This window comes from Buteo buteo, chromosome 14, assembly GCF_964188355.1.
Source record: "Buteo buteo chromosome 14, bButBut1.hap1.1, whole genome shotgun sequence".
Taxonomy (NCBI): Eukaryota; Metazoa; Chordata; class Aves; order Accipitriformes; family Accipitridae; genus Buteo; species Buteo buteo.
Window position 1 is genome coordinate 31562095 of NC_134184.1, and position 22593 is coordinate 31584687.

Below are 22593 nucleotides of genomic sequence, written 5' to 3' on the forward strand. Positions count from 1 at the left end.
CAGTTTCAGTTGAGTCAGTGTGCTCAAGGAGTTTGGGGTGGGGTTTTATTTTTTCTTTTTTTAGAATAGTCACATCTAAGAGGGGTTTTCTGACCAAGTTGCTTAAATGTTGTTGGCTTTGACTGTGGTTCAGAAACAGAATGTGGTTGAGAAACAGAAATGAGCTTTGCACGCTTGTTTAAGAGAAAATACTTTTTTAGAACAAAAGGGTTGAGAGTAGTTGACTGAGCAGAACCTTTCAACCTGTTGGTCACTCGTTCATAGCAGACGAGGATGACAGCAAACGTGCAAGTCTCCAGTGGGTTTTTCAAACTAGGATCAAGTGAGTCCCATTGCACCTGGCCCACTGTGTACAAAAGTTAAACTATTACTGTATATTTTAGGTTGAAGTCCTGCATGGTTTTGATTAGCAATCACCTAAAGGTACTGATGAAGGGATGATTATCTGCGTACCCAGCACTGAAGTGTCTTCCTGCAGATAAGGGCCGGCCTGTGGGGACCGCCGATTCTTTCAAGCCACAGTTTCTTTTTGATCTGTGTGGTACAGTTGATTTGGCGATTCAGCATTCACTGGCCCGAATAGAAACGTGAACGGTCTCAACGCAGTAAAGCGTAGTAAGGGTTTGCACTGTTAGTGCGGAGAGAGAGGAAGAGACTTTGTTAATGCCTTGTGCTAAGCTGTGCGAATTGGTGGATGCTTCTGTCATCGTAACTTAAACACTTCTCTTCTTCATTTGGCAGAATTTTGGTGTCAATTGGTGAATCGTTTGGGGTGAGTTTTAACATTTTTAATGTCTGGTCTTGAATGCACGTAACTTTTGGAGGAATGGGATAGACTGCTGACACCTGTAGAACTGGCCAGGGAGTGTCTCTAATTCAGCATAGTATTTGATGGAATTTGTAAGCACAAACATTACAGGGGTGTCCTGTTAACTCCTTTCAAATATCCAGACTTCACTTTTAAAACGTTTTGCATTTTCTTGCTTTGACAGAAGGTAGAGCTCTTAAACTGCGGAGTTTTAGAACTCCTAATTGTTGTAGTGGATAATCGGGAAAGTTTGAGTAGTTTCAGGATTTGTTGACAATTCTTTCCCTACTTTCTTGTCATTTCAGACTTCTGAAAAGTTTCAAAAAATAAACCAGATGGTGTGCAACAGTGACTGCCAGCTAAAACGCAGCGCAGAAGTAAGCTCTGCTCCTAAGCCACTGAAGAGGCTGCGCTTTGATATAGAAGGGCAAGACGAAGCAGATGGAAGGTGAGGGATTGTTTGTGGCTTTTTGGTAATCTTATGTATATTTGGTTCTTGGGGCCTTCCATCTTACCTTCTTCCTGACATCCTAACTTCTGTTAATTTGTGAACTTTAGTAAATATATTAAATGAGAGATGGTAGCATACTACTTCTCAGTTAGACACTTTGATATCCAAAGCAAGGATTTATTCCGTGCCTATACATCCCAGTATCCCAGTGTTACCGCTGAGTGCTAAACCATGCTGTTGTCTTTAGTCAGCCTTTTAAAAAACAAAACCCAAATTTTTTAGGCGTATGAGAAATCAAGCAACTCTTGAGTTTAGTGTGGATGAAAAAAGAGTTAGCATCTTTGTAAGAGAAGGCGATAGCACTCAAGTGAATGAAACTTGATTTAAAGTTAGGTTATGAGAATAAATGTTGGAGGTTTTTTTAACTTGCACTTAATCATACGTTTTCTGTCTGCAGCAAACACCTACCCCAGGAGTCGAAGTTCCAACAAAAGCTTGCAGAAATGAGTGAGTATTATTTTTTCCATTAACTGCCCAGCAGTGAGTGCCTTGGATAAAACAGTTTGTGCCCACTCAGATAAAAACATTGCTCAACACTGATGTAATTTTGGTAACTTGCTCAGTTTTTTGTACTTGCTCAGTTTTTTGTACTTGCTCAGTTTTTTGTACTTGCTCAGTTTTTTGTACTTGCTCCATTTAATCTTGAAAGTGCAGATTATAAAATGGAAATCCTCAAAAGCCTTTTTGAGGATGTTAAATGGCACAGCAGCATAGGAGATGCTATATTACATGTGAATAAGAAAATGAGCATGACACATTTTTCCTAAACGCTAGAATTCTTGAAATGGAATTAAATGCTTGCCAAGGCTTTCCCATTTGTTGTAATGACAAACCCTTAGCTGAGAGCTTGTGGGTAGAGATCAGTAGTAATTGCAGCAGCATTTCATTGACCAGAACACCTTTTTAGGTGATTGCAGTATAGTAAAGGAAAATTATGTACACAGGAAAATTGTATGTAATTTTGTATGTTGCTTTGCTGTCTTTTATACTAAAATGTCCGAGACTGGTGGGTCAGCATTTCTTTCAGACTTCATGGCATCGCTTTTCTCTTTTTCAAATGAAACTCAAATCTAGCTCAGGAAAAGCGAAACAGCCACATCCCCACATCCAAGCTTTATTTTCTACTCCCGAGAAGGAGCATGCTTGGCCTGACCGGGTGTTCTTACTCTCCAGTGGAATCCGAGCTCCGTAGCTGAGCAGATTTGCCCATTAAAAATTCTTACCTAGCAAGTGTTTGCTCGTCAGGATAGGTACGAGTACAGATCCAGGCACCTCTCGTTTATTATTTTAGGGTAGGGGAAAGGTTTGAGCGTTTCCTTGTGGCAGAGGTTAAGAAGAGACGTTCTGTCTCGCGTCCAGTTGTGTCAGCGTGTGTCACCGCGGGGAAAAGGCGTTTTCTGGGCAGGCTGGCTGCGGGACGTGCGGACGGCTCGGCCCGTAGCATCTGCCTGGCAAGAAGACGAGATCCCTACGTGGTACAGTCCATCTGCCCGCCGTGAAGATGAAAACAGACAAAGTGAGGGTACAGAAGCAAGGAGAACTTCAGTGGACAGGTCGAAGGAATTCAAGCTGTGTGAGATTGAGCAGGAATTGCTGAAGCAACTCAGAATTACTTTTATAATGTGGGATTTCTTTTATTTAGAGTAGTGTAATTCAATTCCTTGTGTCATTACCAGTTTTTTACAAGAACTAATCACGTCTGAAGCAAGTATTTAATTTCTTTTTTTGTTTGTTTGGGGTTTTTTTTAGCATCTACTCGAACAAGAATGCAAAAGCAGAAGCTGAATGATGGAAATGATACCTCAGCCAGTGAAGAAAAGTGAGATTCTTCTCAGGACCAGGGGCTGCACTGCAGGCCCTCTTAGATTGTTTTTGTTCATTAATTGAGTTGCTTTTTTAGTTGCTTTTTATTCAGAACTGCTAGTTGAAAACATTTGGACTTTTTAAATTTTTAAATGTTTTTCATGATACTTTGCCTTATGATGTAGCATATATACAATGTAAGCCACTGAATTTAATTTATATATTTTTTTGAGGATTTTAAAAACAGACTTGGAAGGTGTCTTGGTTTCCTATTGCAACGTTACTGATTTAAGCCAATTCAGTCTACTTGGACTGATTTTTTTTCTGTCTAAAGACAAAACGTTAGCTAGAATGATTTGAAATGCACTAATTTTGTTTCTTAGATTTCATTTTTAGATTTTCTTTACTTGCAAATTTTGAAAATGAGGGGCCAGATACTGCAAAGATTTGTCTCTGTATATAATTAGCGCATCAAATTCCCATTAACTTAAACTGCAGAGCAGTCGTAGACCTTGCAGAGTCAGTACGTGAGAAGTACAACCTGAATTCAAAGGGAACTCGTTATGTAGCCGTACTACTGAAACCAATACTTAGCGTTGTGTAGTTCTCCTTCCCCAGCTCTCACCCCCCTGCAATTTCAGAGGGCACTTACGCTGTCCATCAGTTGGAATTTCATGGAACGTGAATCCCACAGAGAATCTTCCCAGAAGCTGAAGCTTCTTCCCATATGCAGAGTACTTGATGTGCACTTTCTTATCTTGGAAAAACCTCAATTATTTAAAAGAAAAAAGAACCCTAAACCTAAATCCCACCTGGTACACATAAGATTTTGAAATTCTAATGATGTAGAATTTTCTTGATTTCTTCAAATTTTCCCCTAACTGTAGCCAAGCCAAACAGCTTAAGAAACAGGCTCCAAACCTGTTTCCTATGGCTGAAAGCCGAGTCTCTCCGGTCGGGTTCCAGGTACGAGTGGCCTGGTCTCTAAAAGCACAGGGTGTCTCCCATTGGCACAAAAGCCGAACTTGACGAGCCCACGTTGGGAAAATCACTCTGCCTTATTTTGCTGAAAAGGCAGAGTTTAATAGGCAACTTGCGAACTGTCACAACTAGCAAAAAAAACCCCCAAACCCGAACTTTTTTCAGCTTCTGTGTTTGTAAGTTACTGATTCAGATACCAGATTTTTTCTTGCAATGATAAAGGGTTTGCAAAACAGCCAGTTAAGGAAAGACATGTTTTACTTCCAGTGGATTAAAACCTAAGTAAATAAATGAAGTCCTGCTTTAAAGTGACCCATTTTTATGAAATTTAGCTTTTGCAGCTACTTGAATTAAAACAGCTACAGTAGAAAAGCATGCTGTCCTTACACAAACATTTTAAAACTACATCTTCTCCGGGTAGCTTATTTAGAAATCGTTTAGCTGATCCTAGAATACTTACAGTAGTACATTTTAATGATCAGTCCTTCTGTCGAACGGAAGCTAATCCTACAGCTACTGGAAATTCTACAAACAGCACACTGATTTGTCAATGAATTTTAAAATAAAATGGAGTTATTTTTTTAGTCACAATATGGCTTCAACTTTCCTCCTGAAAAATGTACAGAAGTGCTGGAGTACCTTATGTTTATTTTCTCACTGTTTGCAGAGTTTTACAGACAGAATATATGTTAACATTGGGGTGCAGTGACTGTAAGCTCTGTTACAGCTGTTTAAGTTCTTCCATGATCCTTTGGCTAGAGGGGTGACAGTACAGAGTCCAGTGCCTAAGCAGATTTATTATTTCCTTACTGTGACAGTGTATTTTTTTTTTTTTTTTGTTCAAAGACTGAAGGCTTTACATCAAATGTATGATAGTATTTTATACAACTAATCAGTTTCTTTCTTTTCAAGGTAAATAAAATAGCTTTTAAAAGATTCCCAGTTAGTAATTTCCTTTTATTAGATGAGAAGGTGACTTCATAGGGTAACGATGTCCTGCTGTATCACGCTTCCACCGTGGTTCTGCAGCCGGTACAAGCAGAGGTCACTCCATCTCCAGTGATTCCCTCTTGGTGCAGATTTCCAAGGATTTGTGCTGTCAGGCTTGGAGTTACCTTCGGGAGTTTCGGGAAACGTTGTTCTCGCCAGAACTTTTGTTCCAGGGTCGCTGTTGGTGACCAGGCTTCTGGCGGAGGCCGGCCCGTACCAATGGTGCCTGTGTCGCTGCCAGGGCCCTTGCAGAGGTGCGCGAGGTCGTCCTTCGGAGATTTGGGTGTCCGCATTTAGAAGCATTCCCGTCATCAATTTTTTCACGTTCGGAGCTGCTGAAATCAGCCCGGGATGTCAAAACTCCAGCAAAAGCCGCCGTGGCTTTCGGGGCCAGGTATGTGTCTGTAGGCAGGTCAGCCTCGCAGGCTGCCCGTCGCTGCGTTGCTGGAGCCCGTCGGTGCCCGTGAGTCGCGACTCTCCTGATCTCGCAGGGCTATTTATAGCATCGGCGTTCATGACAAGGCTTAGGGCACAAAGTGCGCTGGCTGACTGACTTGCCAGTCCTTGCTCCCTCTGAAAACACATTTTCAGAGTCCTATTTTTAAGTAGATACGTATGCAAATCAATGTGTATTGAAACTGAATGGCTTTTTATCAGATTTGGAAATTTTACTGTGTTTGAGAGTACTTTTCTTATAGCAAGACCTTGCTGCATTCAAAATGGGCTAGGATATTGAAACTGTTTCAGGAAAACAACAGAAAATTAGAATTTGGAGCCAGGAGAGTTGGACAGAAAATGGGACGAGTGTTTCAGGTGCCTAATGGTAAGGATTGCACCACTGCTCAAACTCTCCTAAGCACAGTGGAGAAAACGTACATCTGTGGAGAAGAAGTGTCTCTGCTGAAGCTGTATGTGGGAAATGAGGGCAGGGGAATGGCATCTGAGAGAGGCCCCTTTCTCTCCATTGACATTGTGGGGAATTTAGTCTGTTGGCTTGGCTGTGTAGCCAGCTCAAGGCGTATGAGCCTCTTTATTTGCAGTTTTATACGTTAATCTCTTGCTGCTGTCCCCTGTTTCCACATGCTGTTTGTTCCTACATGTCACAGGATGCGTGAACTGCATGGTTTTGGGGTACAGGAAGATACCTGTGTCACATGTGGAACAGCTGGAGATACTGGTGCAAAGTACAAGTCGAAATATTTTAAAAAGTAACAAGTAAGCTGGTCATAATGTACATTTGCTTCAGAAACAATGCTTGGTGTTTTGAGGACAATTTTATTAATCAATAAGTCACTAGGTCATTAATTTCTTTGAAGGGTAGAAATACATGTATGCAAATTCTCCAGCTCTTTTTTTGCAGACTCAGTTTTCATTCTGTTTATAAATACTTATAGCTGGTGGCAGTTATTTCCTGAAGAACACAAATAGTCTTTAAAGTATCATTCTGAAATATTGTCTCTTTTATTTCTTTTTGTCCCACACTACTAACTGCACAGTCAGCTCTGTTTACAAGCATCAGACTTTCTTTCTTGTCAGTAAAAGTGAAAAATCCCACTCATATTTTTTAAATATTATGGCATTTTTATTAATGGTCTATTAAAACCAGCCAAGTTTATAAAGAAACAAGAAATCAAAACATAATTTTATGTTCACGCTGTAAACTTTCTACATCATTAGGTGGTAGCCAATGAGTCGTGTCTTTATGGGGTAAATAAATGCTTTGTTTTACAAGGAAAGCCCATGGAAATTGTTCAGATTGTATAAAACCAGCAATTTACATAGTTATCAGGCATCGTAACAAAACTCTAGGGGTGGGTACCAGGTGACAATGCAATGCTGGCTCTTAGCTTCAGTAACTTTTAAAAGAACCTTTGAATAACGCTATCCCTGTCATTTCTTTTTCTTTCACATTCCATTTGATTCAGAAAGTTACCCACCTCATTCCCTTTCTGCGAAGTGGAGCATCCCTCTTGATTTAAACCCCGGATACAGTTTATTCTTGACTTTATTTTCACTTTTTAACAGATAACCTTTTTGCCTGTGGTGTCCTAAAACAGAATACTATTTACATACTTAAATACTTCATTAAGAAGTATTTAACCTGCAAGATCCACAAATGTAAGTTTCTTGCAGACCATCTCACAATGGTAAAATGCATCCCTATTTTTTTCTAAAATATCCAATGATCGGGTTTCAAGCATATCCACATTTAACCACCTAAGCCAGTACGTTTTTTTAAACATTGACCTTTGAGTGCCAAGGAAAGTGCATGCAAAGAAAGTTTAAAAAAATTAAATAAATAAATGTCTCCTCTATGAACATAATACTGTCACATCCAGGTCAGATGATACATATTGCATGAGTAAAAGCCAGCGCTGACACACTGGAGCTTTAGAGTTGCCCTCATTCAGTCCAGAGATGCTTTTTCTCAAAATTACAGGCTTTGTCAGTTACTCTGAAATTGTAACTAGGCTTTAATGTGTATAGTAGGTTGGAAATCATGAGCAGGAAGGAAACAAATTGAAAAAAAATGGCACTATTGGTTATATTAAGCCAAAAATACCTTGCTAAGAAAGCATGCCATTTTGACTACGGTAGTTGTTGAACTACTGTGTTTTGCACTTGAGCCAGCTTAGGCGAGTGGTACAGTTGTGCCCTACCATGATACTGGTTTACTGTCTGCATTAGCCTCCGTATGCCTCAGTCAAGTGCTTTTCAACACAAACTTATCTAAACTGATCTTCTCCCCCAGGGAAGGTGTGGTTTTGATGAAACTGCCTTATGTACTGTAAAGTTTTTGACCAGTTCTGTTTGAATACAAAACACTGATAGAGCTGCTGAAGTATGGACTTACACTGCTGGAGAAAGTAAGTTGTACTAATCACTGAGGAGGTGGCAGAACACGCTTGTTAGCAGTAGATGATCTGATATAGTTCTAGTGAGTCTGAGGCAAATACCTCAAACAGCATTTTCCAAAATAACTTGCTTATGGCCCTTTTCCTGAGTAAATTCTACTGTCTGCGTGCCTCATCCTTCCACTTGCACCCACAGGGACTGCTGTGAAGAGAGACACTACTTACTGCTTCTCATCTTCTTCTCTGAGGATGTGCTTCTCCTTTACTTCCTCCTCAAGGAACAGGATTGTTTGAGAAATGATCCTCCAATATAACAAGGAACAGTTATTTCTACTTTAGAAATAAGGAAGTGAGGCTGCAATCATTTAAGGGAATTAGGTTCTTAGAAACCACATTTGAGGATTAGAAAAAGCCATCGAAGGATTCTGTGGCACAGCAAGGGTCTGAAGGAAGGTTAGTGTACTGAGCCTGACCATCCAGCTTCTTGCCTTCACCATTTGTACAATACTACAAAAGGCACTTAAAGCCACGTCACCCACTCAAAATTTTATAAGAAATAATTTCTCAGGGCTAATTCACAGTTGCCTATTAGAAAGTAAATGCTTCATGAGCTCAGCATCTTCTGTAACAGAGCAAACCTCTCTGTGCAACACTGGGTGGGGTTTATCTTACCTCACTTAAGTCAGTTAGTTAGAAATTAAGCATCTACTCTACCTTAGCCATCCCATCCCCTCGATGGTCAGTGATGAGAGGGAGGCATGTCCAGAGGGCAACTCCTCTCGCCTAAACCAGGCATGTAAGGTAAGTGGTGTAGGTGGACAAGAGGTACTATTGCCACATGGAAAAATAATGCAAGTTTCACTCTCATGATTTAATGGTAAGACCCATTTTTATCACTTCAAAACTATCTTTTTCTCCATTTTTCTTAAGGTGATCTATCTGGGGATAGATACTAAGACAGGAATAAACAAACCTCAGGTGGAACTTCCCTTTCCTTGAGATTTTGTTTGGATTTCTTTTTCTTGTTAACAAGCAACCAGATGGTTTTCTGAGTACCAAAACACACAGCACAATAATTCATGCCCAGACAAATACTGTGAATGCTTCCTGGCCCACTGGGGTGCCAGGGAAGGTGCTGGGTGTAATGGAAAGGAAGATGTTTTTTTTTTCATTCTGTCTAGAACAATGGACATACATAAGTGCCAGGAACTCAAAACTGTAATATCCAGCTGAAGCTCTTCAGGGCTTATTTATTTATACTCCAAATAAACACCAAGTGAGACATATCCTCCTCCTACCAATCGGAAAGCGTCTCATCCTAAAGAATTTATTACTTCATCGCACCTTCAGAAAAACAAGTTTGTATCTATCTTCACTGGATGGTAAACCAGGCACAAAGCAGCCGACTATGACATACTAACTTTGGTGATAAAAGTATACTATGAAAGTTTTAGCAGCAAACAGGCCACTGTCCCAAATGCAAGTTGTTTAAAAAAAAAAACAAACAAACAAGAAGAAGAAACCCTCAAACCAGACAGACAAGATAATGATAGCTTAGTTTGCTTGACTTTAAGTGGGCAAGGGTAGTTACTGCATTGGATTTTTGTTGTTAAATTCTGACTGTTGGCAATGAACTCTCACCACACATCTGTGCTGTAGCCATCTTTACAAAACCTGTATATTAGCAGACTTCTACACATTTCCTAAACTGATGGACACCAAGTCTTTCTTTCCAAACCTTTGCACGCTCTGACCATGGATAAGTAAGTTCTCCAAAGCAGAAGTATTCTCGGGAGGGAAGAGGACGTGCTCTTCAGCTTGGTGGTAGTCAGACCTCAATTTCGGAATGCTCCCACTCTGCTTGCTTTGCTAATGAAGTTTTTCAGGAGGTCGTGGTCCATTTCTGCAAAGCCTTGAGTTTGTGTAACAACAGTTAAATGGTTTATGCAAAATCTGAAGCAAAATTCTTCCAAGTCCTAGAACAAATTGAGGTAATTTTTAATATGAATGACTGATTGATAGAAAAATTATTATTTTTTTCTGTTTCAAATCTGTCATTTAATTAGCAGAGAATATACCAGGTTGTTCACATTACCAATCCCTTTTCTGATCAGTTTGATTAGATCACAAATGATAGGATGAAATTTGTTTATACAAACTATTAAAAAAAACCCAAACAAACCCTCCAAGCAAACAGGAGTAGCCACCTAAATTGACTCTAGAACTCCATCACATTTACTGAGCTCATTAGGAAAAGTTACAAATAAGTGAAACAATCAACTTTCCCCACATACAACTACTAGAGCATCAGTAACTCCTCTCTTTTCTTCCCTGCACTGAATTCAGTAGGGGTCCTGTATAAACCAGCAGGTATCCTAGTCTTGCTGAAAATAAAAGCAAAATATAAGGTAACATTTGATGATGCTTGCTGAACACAAACTGGATGTTGGGATACAGGTGTCTTTTGTGGCGAACCTAGGAATTGTATCCCCCTCTCTAGGAACTGGGATTCCTAAATAGCAAAAATGGTTCTGTCTTGCTGTAACAGGATGTTCAGCTATTCAGCACAGGATAGGTACAAGCCATTAAGCCATACAACCACGATTTCACACAGCAAATTTTGCCCACTCAAACTCCTCAAAACAGCGGCGATCCTTCTCTCCATGCACTGGGTCAGTCCCCTTTAGCTGGTTCCTATGCAACAACTTGCTGTTGAAGGAAAATTAATTACATTCTGCAGCAAGGTGAGTCTAAATTGGCAGTACAATCCATGATCTGTAAACTCTTCAAGGGTTACAGTAGAAAGAAAGAGGTCTCTTAATCCATGCCAGTTTTATTCTATGTTAACCACACAAACATTGCAGCCAGGGATTAATAGTAGAAGTAAATTTAGCAGAATACCTGTGCATTTCCCTTTGAAACCTTTTCCTTAGATTGAATGTTTCAAGTCTATTGCCCCAGCAAGATTTAACTAAAGCTTTAACAGAGCAGCACAAAATACCCTTTAAAAAGAAATAACGTAGCAGCAATGCACAGAAGTAAATTTTATCTCTCATCAAGTACTGGAAAAAGCAAGAAAAGGAATGAGAATAGAAGAAGAAATAAAAACCGTAGAAGAAATAAAAAATGTAGAAGATCAAAGGCACTGACAGCTTAAGCAGACCTCTGAAGTGCTAACTGCCAGAACCTGAGTTGCTTTACAGTCAATGTGCAAACTTTTACACTAAACAAAATGAACAGCAGCTGCCTATTCTGGTACTGATTATGAAAAGGACCATAGATATAGAATCCTGGTCACCAATTTTGCTGTTTCAAGAAATACTGGCTTTTAATTCTGTTATATAGAAGATGATTAATCTAAAATTTGTTACAGTATATATTGGAAATATGCTTTAAAATAACTTGTAGCATCAATTCTTTGTATTTTCTGAGGATAGGACAAAATATTTTCAGGCATTTTTAGTCCTAACAGCCATGCACATTAGCCAAGTCAGTCTTCAGTTAATTTGATATGTTAATGGCAGATGACACAGCACTATAATCTCGCACTCGCAGTGGTGACATTTAATGACAAAAAATTGAATTAATTCTACCTTTTCAAACTTCCAAAATATTAGGCCTCTGTCATAACCCTTCTTTGGACAGTCTTCTACTGAGGTGCTGATACACTACACTGCACATGGTTCTCAAAGAAAATTTTCACTGTACTAATGTAGTACGCTAAAAGATCCTGGCCTACTTCACAGTTCCTTAGACAGAGGCTATCCCTTGTCTTTGACAAAGAAGTCTTTGCTGCGCTTCTCTGAAGCGGTTCTACTATATCCCTTTCTGAGCTGTGGGTGTAGGGAGGAGGGCAACAATTCCCTCTCCTGAGTTTGGCACATGCTGCACCCAGGGCAGGTAAACCAATTCATCATCTGATGATAGTGATAAAAATATTACATGTTTTGAAAGAATACTTGGTAGGTATACAGAATAACACATAGAATCATAGAAGGAAGAGGAGGATAGTCATCTAGCCAATCTCTTTCATTGTGTTTCAGCCATTATAAACTCTAGTGCTTTGTCCAGGCTAGTTTTACTACTTCACAATACACCTAAATGTATCTTTAACTACTCTCTTTAACTACTTCACCTGACACAGGTCAACTGAAGGTATTTCTGCCTTGAAGATATTCAAAACTGTTGAAAAGCTTGTAAAAGGAGAAACTCCAGAGTAAACTTTTCACAAAAACTTCTGCTGTTAGGAGAATCAAATTATTGGGTCCTCCCTTCCTGTCCAGTCTTCCATGATATACTGGGCTTCTACCACCACAACGCATTGAAAGTACAATTCCTCTTTGCCTCAGCTGTTCATGCCTTCTGTTACTGATACCGTGGTTACAACTGCCTGGTAACCGGCAGCTGATAATCCTGTTATCTACTGATCTAATGGTATCCCTCTCCTCTTTTGATTTACAAAACTCACTGACTTCTGGACTACATATTTTGACTCTTAATAGGTAATCTTCTGTTTGGTTATATTAATTTTATTCTTGTAAAGCAGAAGTAGGCTTGGAACAGAAAGATGAGGACTTCTCAACTAAGATGCTCAGTTACAACAATGGTTACTAAGTCTAAAATACATAAACAGACTTCTTGAATAATAAACCCCACCACATCATTATTTCCACAATCAGCATAGCACTAAGAAGTTGAGAAAAGGAAAACACCTTTGAAAGTATTTATCTGTTTACAAAAAAAGCACTTGCAGTATTGCTGATAACAGGTTGAGTGCTAGTGAAACATTCCAGAGCCAAGGGCAGACCAGATGACAGGATATGTGGAGAGGAATAACAATAGGTCATTTGTTGTATGTCAGCAGGATTTATTGTAAACAACATGGCAAAAGTGCATTTTTTTATATAAGCACAAGGGTAAACGGGGAGGGACTTTACAGGTAAATTCTCCCACTGCCTGTAAAAGGCAGTACCAGAATGACTGTACCAGACACCGGCAGACAAAATGACTAGGTGGAGAACTCAGGAAATGAACAGGCGATGCAAAATCCAAAGGTGGAGAAGTAAATAGCAGTGAGAAATTTGCATGCCATGCCGTGCCAGATGACAAGGCAGGAAGCAGATTAAGAATCCTGACTCACAAGTGCAAGTCAAAAGGCCAAGAAGAAAACACTAGTAGCTGCTTTTTTTTTTTTACAGCTAAAAAAGGGAAAAGAAACATCTGGGAGTCCAGAAAGGGAAATTGCATTAATCATGCCTCATCAGTTAAATGCAGTTATGTTTATATTAAACAGTTTCATTTCTCAAAAAACAACTGTTTGCCTGAAGAGAAGTTCTCCTTACCTGAGCTTCATATTTGACAGCGGCAGAAAGAAGAGCAATGGCATTCTCTTCACAAATGCCTTGTTTGATCGTTTGCTGGCAAAGCTTTTTCAATCTGTTTTCTCTATACAGTGTTGCCAAATCTAGCAGTCCTGCAAAAATTCATACAGCTTTAACTATCCTGGTGCAAAACATATTATTTTTTTTTTCAAATGAATCAATTAACCTATTGATTTAGGCTGAATTAATCAAAGACTTGATCTATTTTTTTCCCTAAACAATGTGTGCATTTTTAAAGGTCCTCAAAAGACATATCAAAAAGGGATCCTTTTATTACTATGCAAGCGTTCTGTCATCTTGTTCACTGTATTGTAGCTCGTTCTAGGCATCAACTAGTGACTTACATGCTCTTAAATTCACGTGGGGAACAGCTCCCTTATCATTCATGATAAAATCGCCACAGCTATTCAAACAGAAAAGTTTTAGGATGGCATTAGTGCCTTTTTAAGGAAAAAAGAGTTCTTAATATGAGAAACAATGAGTTATTTTTGAACATTTTGCACCTTTGATCTTATTGCATCCCCACCACTCATTCTCCTTGGGCATGTTTCCTGCTACTGCATCCCTTCTTCCTGACACCTACCAAACTCAAGATTTAAGTGCTAATAAAACTAAAATTAACAAGCCCTGCTTTCCTCACCCTGTTATGACACATAAACTTTTCAGAAACAGTAACCTAGAGATATTTCCATTTATGGCAAATACCTATTGCATCTTCAGGAGGGAGCCTAATGTTGTCTGTATACAGGTATTCCAGGAAGGCCCGGTAAACAGGATAAGAAAATTCACTCATTTCTATAATTTCATCATCATTATTCAGTATGGAACGAAAATGTTCACACCTACAAAACATGAACAAAGACTTATACTGTAAAGAGTTAAGCTTGAAAGATGAGCTGCAGCAAGTTGGTACAAAAAAAAAAGATTAAATCAGTCATAACAGACTAAATACACAAACAAACTCTAGCTACATGATTTCTTGGTTTGAACACATTAATTTCTTTAAGCCATATATATCTCTATATATCTATATCTATTTATAGAGAGATATAAAATTCAGAATTTTCCTTCTACTTGCAATATCTTTAAGGATGGTTCATGTGGTTTTGATGACATTTTCTTAAATAGGTTACACATTAACTATGAATTTTATTACCTGGCTTGTAATAGATAACATTTACAATTAAGCATAGACAATTCTCACAGTTCAACCTGCTTTCTCCAACATCTAATGAGGAGGGAAATTTATTAATATTTTAGATAACATGTATTCCAGTGTCAGAGTCCATACACAATTTAGCATTAGGTTTCATCATTATACTCAAGGATTAAAATATTTAAAGTGAAGACACTCTCACCCAGATCTTTCATCACCTTTTTCTTAGTCTGAATACTTTTGTGACAGACAAGATACAAACAAGGAAAAAGCATTGCCTTTGATAGCTGTATTCTGCAGCTTACAGTTCACAGTAACTTACAACTCGCTGTAACTTACTGCTTCCTAAAAAACATCCTGTAACATTTGAATTTACAAAATTTTTGCTAATGGAAATGAACATCACCACCTCAGGTAACTTTTCCTATAACAGCCACAACTTAATTTTATACTACACTACTTACTTTCTAACTCTCCCACATCAGAATTTGCTTTTCTTTTAGTAAAATCTTTATGTAAAAGGTAGGTTGGTTTCCTTTTAATGGCACTGGGACGATTCTACATCGTAAAGACAGCATAACTTAGATACAAATGAAAAATAATTATTTATTTTATCACTTAATTTACCTTAGTCACATTTGATTTTACTGGTCGTTTAAAGAATTTTTTTCTTAGTTGTTTGGGGTTTTTTAATAAAATAAACAAACATCAAGTCAAATTCATAAATAATTAAAAAGTCATTATCTAGCTTCTGCCACATCTTGTACCAGATTCTGGCATTCGAAGAGGCAGATCAAACCCCATTGCTTTGTTTCCCGTAGCCTCATGTTAAGTGGTGGTGACCGTGCTATCCATCCAGCTGTGGAAGAGACCTTGGGAATGGTCTGTTGCCCCAATGGCACTACACAGAAGTAAAAAGTCAGAGAGAAGGTGGTACACATTGTTCCCTTAAAAATAAATAAGTAAATAAATTAAAATCGGTTGGTACTCATCCTTCAGTCTCCAAATACCTTGGAGTGAGTTACCCTTTTGAGTGCCTCTCTCTCTCTCTCGACAGACCAGATGCCTAATTTTGTCTGGCTAAATGCAGTGCAGACAAATCCCACCCACATACTCATCTGTATCTGTTTCTGCAGGTAGTACGTTGCTCGGCCAGCCTCTCACTGAGCTGCGTGTTGCCCTGTCATTTCACCACCATTGCAAGCTAATAGCTACCAACAATATGATCTAGTTCAACAGCAGGCATAGAACAAGATGGAAAAAAGGCTTCATAAGTAGTAAAGAAATGACTAGATAATGAAAAGGAACTTTTACCAGCACTGCATTCATGACAATGCTCTGGAACAGGCTGAATGCTGAAAAATACCACATTAGATACATTATCCTCTGATCCAGTTGCATCATGAGACTATAAGGCTTAAAGAAAATATTAATTCTACAGACTGTGCCTGATGCTTTAGTATTTCTGCATATTATTTTGATAATGCCATACATTTAAATCCATTTTAGAACTAGACACATTTCCTTCCCAGAATGCCACACAATCAGAAAAGTAGAGCAAGAAAAAAGAAATCAGGAAAAGTTACATATAGTCTGATTATCAGGAAAAACAACCTCAGAAACATTTTGGGGATACACAAGATTTGAAGTGGTATCTGATGAGGGACACATGGCATTCCAAACAGAGAGGGTGGACTATAGGCACAAGTGTAACGTACAAGCAATGAAATCAGCAAAGGCAAGAAAAGAGTAGTACAGGTAATTGGAGTAGTAAAAGGAGACCAGAAAAGACCAAAGAAAGGGCAGGCAAGAATTAACAAGGAACTTTAATTTTATTCAGTAATATACAAGAAATCAACAACAGGACTCAGGAGCAAAAGTAGGAAGACAGAAGTGGTGATAAGCAGGATGAGATAGCTAAGCATTTTGAGAAAGAAAATAGCAAAGAGAAAAAAACTATTGTAACAATGAGGAGGATGGAGCAGAAGCAGTTAGCAAGACAGAAAAGATCTAAAGCAGTCTCTCTAGAATATCCTAGTAGCAACTGCATCAGCAGTAACAAACTAATCTCTGCATGTTAATAACAGTGTGATTATTCTGTAGATCTGAGTATATCAAATCTCACTGTAAAGTGGTGTTTACTTGCAAAAAGCTGCGAAAACAAAAACAGAAGCCAGCTTAAAATTCAAATTCACTGATAAGAAAGTTTAAAACAAGTAGGATAAGAAATCTGACAAAAAAGGAAAAAAAAAAGATACTCTCAAGAGCATGTACAGAAGTTGCTGAAACAACTGAAGGGTCCTGTGGAAGGAAAGAAAGGCAAGAATAAATGCAAACCCTCAAATCATCCCAGTGGAGGAAGCCAAGCATGTAAAGGAAGAAAAACTGATTCAAACTACTGGGAAGGCAGCAGAAAGAAGTGAGCCTTTTCCTCAGCAGAAAAAGGTTATTAGAAATCAGGGAAATTAGGTAGCACGAAGGAGGATACACATCAGATGGAGGGAAATGATGAAAAGTTTGGTAATTCCAAGCAGCGAGAAAATGAGGAAAAGACAGTAACAGTGAAGAATAACGTGTGAATCCGATGGCTGTGGGAAAACGGAGTTTGTAAGAATAAGTCAAGAACTTTGAGCCGTAGTTACTCAGCACAGTGGACTACACTATACAGTTTAGTTTATATTAAAACTATACAGTTTGTGCCTTACCTGATTTTGAGAAGAACTTTATGAACATGAATGTATTTTCCATCCACTAGAAATTTCAGGTCTGCAGTTTCAGGGTTGTCAAATTCCTTCTTTAGTGACTGGGCTACTGTTAGATGGTCATCAGGCTCTAGAATAAAAAGAGGAATTAATAGTAAGTAATACAAGTACCTCTCATGATAACACCCTTGGTATCTGTCAGCAATTAACACTCTTAATAAATACAACATCTCTTTAACGCTAGCAAAAAAAACGCAGCAGACCATGTGTTCAGTATGAACCCCCCAGAAAAACAAATAAAGGGCAGTTTTCTTCAGTCCTTACTAGTTTCCTACTTCAAATATCCCTAGTAAAAAAAACAAAAAACAAAAAACACACCACCAAAAAAAACCCCTAAGTCCCATTCCACTAACTTATATAGATAAGGCCAGAAAAAAAAATTTAACACAGTCTCAGAAGTTTAATGCTGCATCTGACAGCAAATGCTATCAGTCATTACTGGGTAAATTATTCTAAATGAAAAGTGTTGGTTATTATAAGATACCCAAAAGGTCAATTAAAAAAATCACAGTAAGATCTTCTAAAATACTCCCATGAGGAGACATTATCTTACAGCAGAAATAAAGCTATTATGTAACCAATGTATTGGTTGCAGTGAAACTGCCCAGTATAATATCCCTAAAGGTAAATACCAACAGTCACAAGTCTATTCAGAAAGTGTTTTCCCTAGACTTATGGTGTTAGAAGCACTCTGAGTGAACGTCTGCATATTCCTGTTTGTGTCATATGTACGTATATCCCACTGTGCACGTAACACTTGCATTATAAAGTTACCAGACAGCCTTGAAAAGTCATCCATTGTCTGCATACAAATTTTTATCTCCTGAACTGTTTCCAAATCTCCATCATATTTGGTAGCCTCAGAGAACTATCTTTAATGCTGCTAAAAAAAATTACCCCCCCTCAAACCTCATTCTTAACCCAGAAAACATTTTGTTTTCTTACCATATAAATATACATTATTGGTTTATACAAATTTTGTGGGTCAGTAATAAGCTATTCTCTACAGAAAATTACATAAATGTTAGGTCCTGTAACCTACCAAGCTAGAAATAAGAATAGTGTTCTGCTGGAAATGGAGAGACCTTCACCACAAGCTCTAGAAAAAACTTAACACACACAGTTTGATACTGTTACACTTTGTTTAGCCCAGTTATTTTTCATTTCCTTTAGAGGATGTCATTTATGTTCAGGTATACCCAATTAGGGCAATAATTATCAAAGTGTGTCAGATTACAGGTAAAAGGATTGGGGAGGTGGGCGGGGGGGGCAGAAATCCAATGTATGATAATAAAAATTCCTTCTGAAATAATGATACTGTAAAATACTTTGTTAATTCTTATTTTGTACGATGTGGTTTATTTATTCAGACATCTGCTATCTGAATAAGTAATAATTTTAACAATCAATGCAAGGCTTCTTCAAAGTTAACTGGCAATTCAGATGTCCGCCAATACACATCTCCAGATGACTTCTACAGCCAGCAGAGATAAACTGAATAAAGTGGGGTTTGGTTATGAAATTCTTAGAGGGTAAATGAGTGCTTTTATTTGTTACAGCAGTGAAGGGGGAACCAGGGGAAGGAAATGAAGAGGCAGTTCACACTGACAAGGCACAAAGCCAAGAAAACTCCTTAGCAGCCAGTGCTAAGAATTGTAATAGAAATGTTAGAACTGCCACAAACGGGGAACGAATGGGGAAGCCTGGGTGTGGAAGCACCAGAATACAACAGACGGAAAAGGGCTGTAAGCATGGCAGATGTCCATGGCATCTAGTTAAGCAGATGTTAAGATCCTAGGATGCAAGCTGCCTGATGATTCTCACCACACCTAGATCAGGAGACAAACAACAGTGAGTCAGTCCTGACGACTCGCCAAGGTGGGACAGGATGAAGAGAGTAGTCACTCTCAGCTCCTAGAGCATGCAAAAACACACTTCCGAAACCAGCACAGAGTCACCTAACTAAAAGGAATCCAGGAGACATGATGAGGGCCCGACAGCCAGCATTCTTTATCTTGTGTCATCACAAGGAACCCTGCTCAGACCACCTGAATACATATTTTAGTGCTGGGATGCTGGACAGACCACTTGGCACACATGAGAATGTGGGTTCAAAAGTGCATCTGAAATTACTTTTGTATAAAAATAAAATAATCTTTTCCTCCTGTAGGGTTTCACCTTGTGCTTTGCTACAAGGTTGCTACAGTGCTGCAGCATCTTTCCAAAGGGACCAAGAAGTCAAGGTCAAAAAAACAAAAATAAAGGGAGCTGCTACAGTCAAAAATGACTCCCAAGGTGTGAAGCAGTACAAGGCTGGGTGTATTGTTCATGGTGACAAGGAAGGTGGGGATAAAAGATGTGTTGGGAAATAGTTATAAATGTAGTCTTAACCATGCTGTGTTAAAGAGTGAATATCTGAATATTAATGAGCAATATGCTTATTAATAAATGGGCTGCTTGAAAGTCTTTAGCATAAAGGTGATAATTACAAGAATGATCATATATAATCCCACTCAGGACTCTTTCAGCTGACCTAAAACAGCATTTCTGACCTAAACCAGCATTTATAAAAACATAAGAAAAGGTGAATTTGCAGAAAGGAGCACTGAAAAACTGTAACAGACAGTTTCAGTCTCACTCAAGCAGTTGTATTCTCTGTGAGGAACGAAGGAACGAGGCAGGTTTTGTTTCTTGCCTTCCTCCACTCTCTTTTGAAAAATTCCTCAATACTCTGCACTAAACTGAGTAAAGAAGGCAAGAGGAAAAGTGGAGAGGAAATTCTGACTGCATGAAGTAATATTTTAACATGGCAAGAAGAAATGGAAGCTGAAGAGTCCCAGAACCCTGCTAATATACATAAGATGATACATATAACTGAATTTATGATTAAGCTACATATAATAATAATAATGTCCCATTTCCTTCATAAAATAACCAGTTCTTATGGAAGAAAAATCTGAACATGCTACAGATACTTTTATGTAGAACTTACAACTGACAAACACATATTTACATGGAATGAACACCCCATTGCCTGGGATTTTAGTGCAGTAACACAATTTACATCTAATCAGTAGTAGGCAAATATTAGGAAAATTAAGAATTTCCGCAGTAATTAAGTGTATATCTTACAGTTCTGAACAAGCCACCCTAGAAAGCACAACTGCCTCAACCTAGAGAAAATGGGGGTCTTTGGACTGTGCCCCAAAACATGAATTTTGGCAAAGCAGTTTCCTGAGAACAGGATTCTCCATTTAATCCTCTAGTTTCTCAAAGATGAAGTGTGAGTACTATTAACAGAATTTCCTTACCTTGGCATCCAGAAGGCACCAAGGGAGCAAAAAGCGTTCTACAGTTGTCAGGCAAAAGCATAGAGCAACACAAAAGCCATTACAAAGGCAGTACAGAAGTGGAATGGAAACATGATGGACTCAGTACAGTTCAAATTACAAATTAAGAAGTTGCTGCATTCTAGCTTTTAGCTTAAGCTCCAGATGACACCTACAGACAATCCCATGAGTCTCATCTTTGATTAGGTCAGCAAAGCCAGTAACTTTATTAGCAACCAATAGGGAATTGAATTTGTCGCTGAAGAATGAGCTCTCTGTTAGACAATGCTATACTCTTAACTCTTTCTAGTCAAGGCCAGCAAGACAGACCTTAACATTAACCAGATATCTGAGATCCAACAACTTGTTTCTTCAGAAGCCCAGGTCATGATCCCTTGTGATAGGATTCTAAGTGCCTGTGGCCAATTCTGAACATGGGAATTTGGCTCCCTCAATTCTTAATAGTCTACTTAAGGGCATCGAAGAAAGCTTCAGGGTTCCTAAACATCCTGCGTGGCTTCCTCAAGCCTCCAAATTCAAACTCAGCTTCTCCACCCATGGCCATCGTACAGTAACATTCAGTGGTTACACAAAAATCCCCTCCCCAAACCCAAGGCATTTCCCCATAGAAATAAATCATGTCAATAAAAGAGACAATCATTTAGCACTGCCATCAGGCCTTAGCAATTTTTACAATTCCATATTACCATTTACACATATGTAATGCATGATTATGATTATGCTTCCCAGTACAAATTTTTGCAAGAAACTAAGCCTAGGCTTCAAAAACATGCAACTGTTTTATGCAATCAACTAATGATTTTATTTAGAAGATGTCAAAACAAAAGATATTTAAGCTCACCTACTGATAGAAGACGCCACATAACAGCAGGGGTAGCAAAGCAAGCAAACACATCATCAGTGCAGGCAAAGTGAGTGAGGTGGGGAAGGATCACCGACTGCCCCCGGCATTGGCCCCACATGTACACCTGGCCGCTCTGGGTCTTGGCAGCCGACGTGTGAGCAGAGTGGCAGGCTGCAATCTCTATAACTCTGAATTTACAAGCAGAGAAAAAAGCAAGTCACTCTCATAAGGACAAAATGCAGTGAAGAAGCTCACTACCTCCTGTATTTCTCTGGTGCAAAACTTATTTGTAAGCATGCATGCACTTCCAATCGCAAGGATGTTTTCCGATCATATATAGCAAAATTAAGTGGGCTATCAATGTTTCTTCAAATAGCAAGCACTCAAAGTTCTTCAGTGAAACAGCATCTTGGGAGTAAGGAGACACTGTTGCAGCAGAGCAGTATATCTGCTGCAGCACATGCTCTACTGACCCCCTTGGCTCCCTCAAACAAAGCTATAACGAGTTTCAAGTCTCTGAATGTCCTCAGTAGTGCTGGGCAGTGAGGTGAGGGGCTGCATTAAGCTGTAGAGAACAGGTACTTGGAGAAGGTGAAGAAGAAAATGAGGAGGCATTTCAAAACAAAACAAAAAACAAAACAACAAACAAAAAAACCCAAAAAAACCAAAGGAATTTGTATTTTGGTTTATAATTGAAAGTTAATGAAAAACTTTTTCCTGCTTGCTTATTGGTAACAGTTATAAACCAACAATTTAAACATACTTCTTTTGATTAAAATACTGAAGTGTCATTACTCATACAATTATTATTACTTATGTTTAATGGGCTTTCATTTTGAAAATTAAAAATTAGAACCAAACAGCACTAAAAGCTGTTTCTAAGTGTATTTTAGCCATGTTAAGCTTTCTCACTAATGCTAAAGTTTATTTAGGATTTCAAAACTCACACTGTGTACAACATTACACAATCCACTGTTTTGCAGTCTGAACTACTGCTTGTTTGCTTATTTTCCCAGCTGCCTGGGGAAAATAGCTGGGAAACAACTTGTTTAAAGCTGTATGTACAAATCTTGGAGGCTTCAGTGAGTTAATACTCTCACTGACACCAGGAATGCATATTCTGGCCAACAAATGGGAAAGGCAGCATAGAAC

General features: G+C 38.7%; 2 protein-coding genes across 10 annotated transcripts in view; one reads left to right on the forward strand and one right to left on the reverse strand.

The window, feature by feature from the left end:
• Positions 1-5041, forward strand: part of RB1 (RB transcriptional corepressor 1) — a 78555-nt gene extending 73514 nt beyond the window's left edge. For all 3 annotated transcript variants that reach the window (XM_075046217.1, XM_075046218.1, XM_075046219.1), the window contains 4 exons: positions 742-772; positions 1114-1256; positions 1717-1766; positions 3069-5041. In XM_075046217.1, coding sequence (XP_074902318.1) covers positions 742-772; positions 1114-1256; positions 1717-1766; positions 3069-3142 — 298 coding nt within the window. In that variant the 3' untranslated portion in view covers positions 3143-5041. The remainder of the gene's footprint in view (positions 1-741; positions 773-1113; positions 1257-1716; positions 1767-3068) is intronic.
• A 1612-nt stretch (positions 5042-6653) lies between these two features.
• The window catches only part of RCBTB2 (RCC1 and BTB domain containing protein 2), a 36958-nt gene continuing 21018 nt past the window's right edge, over positions 6654-22593 (reverse strand). For all 7 annotated transcript variants that reach the window (XM_075046223.1, XM_075046220.1, XM_075046225.1 and 4 more), the window contains 5 exons: positions 21439-21629; positions 17191-17317; positions 14035-14171; positions 13291-13421; positions 6654-9924 (listed from right to left, as the gene is read on the reverse strand). In XM_075046223.1, the coding sequence (XP_074902324.1) occupies positions 9784-9924; positions 13291-13421; positions 14035-14171; positions 17191-17317; positions 21439-21629 (727 nt within the window). In that variant the 3' untranslated portion in view covers positions 6654-9783. The remainder of the gene's footprint in view (positions 9925-13290; positions 13422-14034; positions 14172-17190; positions 17318-21438; positions 21630-22593) is intronic.